The sequence below is a fragment of the Charadrius vociferus genome, unplaced genomic scaffold, assembly GCF_000708025.1.
Source record: "Charadrius vociferus isolate BGI_N301 unplaced genomic scaffold, ASM70802v2 scaffold1044, whole genome shotgun sequence".
NCBI classification, from domain to species: Eukaryota; Metazoa; Chordata; class Aves; order Charadriiformes; family Charadriidae; genus Charadrius; species Charadrius vociferus.
The window spans coordinates 1,042,635-1,045,191 of NW_009648254.1; the positions used below are offsets into that span (position 1 = coordinate 1,042,635).

General features: G+C 50.7%; 1 protein-coding gene across 1 annotated transcript in view; it reads left to right on the forward strand.

Moving 5' to 3' along the window:
- Positions 1 to 2,557, forward strand: part of TTI2 (TELO2 interacting protein 2) — a 6,409-nt gene that overhangs the window by 3,024 nt on the left and 828 nt on the right. The window contains exons 6-10 of the mRNA XM_009884367.1: positions 7 to 444; positions 718 to 904; positions 1,392 to 1,484; positions 1,860 to 2,044; positions 2,129 to 2,272. Of these exons, the coding sequence (XP_009882669.1) occupies positions 7 to 444; positions 718 to 904; positions 1,392 to 1,484; positions 1,860 to 2,044; positions 2,129 to 2,272 (1,047 nt within the window). The remainder of the gene's footprint in view (positions 1 to 6; positions 445 to 717; positions 905 to 1,391; positions 1,485 to 1,859; positions 2,045 to 2,128; positions 2,273 to 2,557) is intronic.

Here is a 2,557-nt window from a genome sequence, read left to right on the forward strand (position 1 = left end):
CCTGAGCCCGGCAAGGGTGGGTGAGTTGGTGGCTGCGCTGAATGGCTACGCAGCCCCCCCAACGCAGGAGCAAGATGCTGCAGATCTCCCCAGCAAGGACAGTGCGTATGCTTCCACAGCTGAGAGAGCAGCAGATGTTGGATCAGTGTTCCTACACCTCCTTGCAAAGCTGGAAGCTGCCAAGACCCAGGAGTCTCTGGGTGTCCCTGTGGTGGGTCCAATCCTATGCCGCGTGATGGGATGGATGTACATCTTTGCTGCAACACATATTGTGGAGAGACCCTGGACAAACGCGAGGTCTCAGTCGGTAGCACAGGAGCTGCTGGCGTTGCTGGTTAAAGCTGCAGGGTGCAGGTCAGTGGCTGAATTCCTTCGGGGAAAGAATGAAGATGAGGAAGGAAGATTTGCAGCAGTGATGGGGCTTCTGAAACAGGAGCTGACCAAGTAAGTTGGAAGGGGAGGGCAGCGCTGGAGACAGTGGTGTGTTTGGCTGGTCTCTGTGTAGGAAATGCTGGAAACTTTTGGGGAGACTGTGTGAGCTCAGGCAGTACAAGATGCTAGATAAATCTGGGGCTGAGAGCTTTACAGATACCCAGTAATGGAAGGTGGTGGTGGGGGGGAAATCAGTCAGAGCTTACTGTCAGCTGAGAGACCCAAATGTGTAGGAAATGAGCATTCGTTAGTTCCAATGTTCATTGAGCTTGTGTGTATTTCCAGAGACACTTGGAAGCGTAACCCTGCCACAAAGTTCGTGTTCTCCTGGACGCTGAATCATGTCACTCGGCCCTGGCTCAGCCATTACCTGGAGCGTATCCTCCCACCGTCGCTGCTTATCTCAGATGACTACCGGGAGGAGAATAAAATCCTGGGTGTGCGCTGCCTCCATCATATCATTCTCAATGTGGTAAGAGATTTGAGAAATGAGATCCCTTTCTGTGTCTTGCTTGAAGGAAGGGTGGGTTGGATGCCTGTTTGGATTCCTAACTTGTAATCCTGGTTCTGCTGTTAACGTAGCAATTCTGCTCTATCCTCCATACTGTCCCTGTGTGTTTAAATATATGTAGTTCTTACATTTGTTAACAGGAAGCAAAGAACTGCTTTGCCACCTTCTGAACTCAGCCGATTCACATACCGGACTGACAACGGTTTGCAAAGCAGGATATTAAAGTAATGCCAGTGAAACTGCAAAAATGCAGCTGGGAGACAAAGGAAAGTGGCTGTTCCTGTGCGTGGCAGGGCTTAACATGCATTTTTACAGCACCTGCTCCCCTTTCTTGTAAGCAGTGTTCCTAATGTGCAGTATGTGCAAGAGTTTGTGAAGGCTGTTCCCTTTTATTAGGTTAAGTGGGTGCTGGTGTGATGCATGGGAATAATGTTCTCTGTTGTTGCAGCCAGCTGCTGATCTGTGCCAGTTCAACAGGGCTCAGGTTGTGTACCATGCCCTTTACAACCATCTTTATTCACGAGAGGCCCCTCTCATCCAGGTAGGACAGCAGAACTTCATTTTAATCTGCCTTGTGGTATTGTGTATCAGCCCCACGAGGGATAGGCAGGAGGAGGCAGAACCTGTTTCCTTGCAGACAGTCTAGTCAGGCTGTTACTAGCTGATGCTTGTGGCCAAGAGACAAAGTAACTCAGTAGATTTCAGGAAAATATCAAAGTGGAGGGAAGATCTCTTGCCTCCTGTCCCCTTCTGGGTGGCAATCTTGCTGAAGAGGGCTGGTAACAGGTAGTAGGAGTAGTTGGGTCTGTCAGGTGAACTGCAGCAGCTGTGGGTAGTCAGGGGGTTTGGGAGTTACTGGTGTTTTGGAGAGAACGTCAGCAGAATTTCACAGGTTTACTGTCTCGCACTGAACCAGGCAGTATTGCTGTGCCTGCTGGACTTGCTGCCGATCCTGGAGAGAACCCAGCGGCAGCAGAAACAGGCCAGGCCAACCGCCCCCTGCGATGAGGTGCTGCAGCTGGTTCTGACCCACATGGAGGCAGAGCATCGCCTTGCGCTGCGGCGGGTGTATGCCAGGACCCTGCCTGCCTTTGTGCAGAGGTGAGAGCAGCAACTGCAGCGCTGCAGGGACTTGCTTTGGCCTTGGTCTGTATCACCCTCCTCAGTGTTTCTTTGTGTTGGCAGACTTGGCATCCTGATAGTGCGGCACCTGAAGAGGCTGGAGCGAGTTATCCTGGGATATCTGGAAGTCTGTGATGGCCCTGAGGAAGAAGCCCGACTGGGAATACTGGAGACGCTGCAATGCACCATAGAGCATGCTTGGCCCAGGTACTGGTCTGGGGGTGAAAGACACTATAGAAAGCATATCTTGAATGCTGTCCCTCTTTCAGAGCCAAAGTTACTGTTGCTTGAGGAAAAGGCCCTGAAATCTTAAGGGAGAATCTCTCACAGGGAGGAATTGCAGGCATTACTGCTTTGCTGAAAAACCTGACCAAAAAGTTAGGCTGAATCATCATTTTGATCTGTCTTTTGCCTACTCTGGAAGCATCATCTTGGCTAAAAACTAATGTCTGAGTGGCAGAACTGTGGAGTAAGCCCTCCGCTGTGAATTAG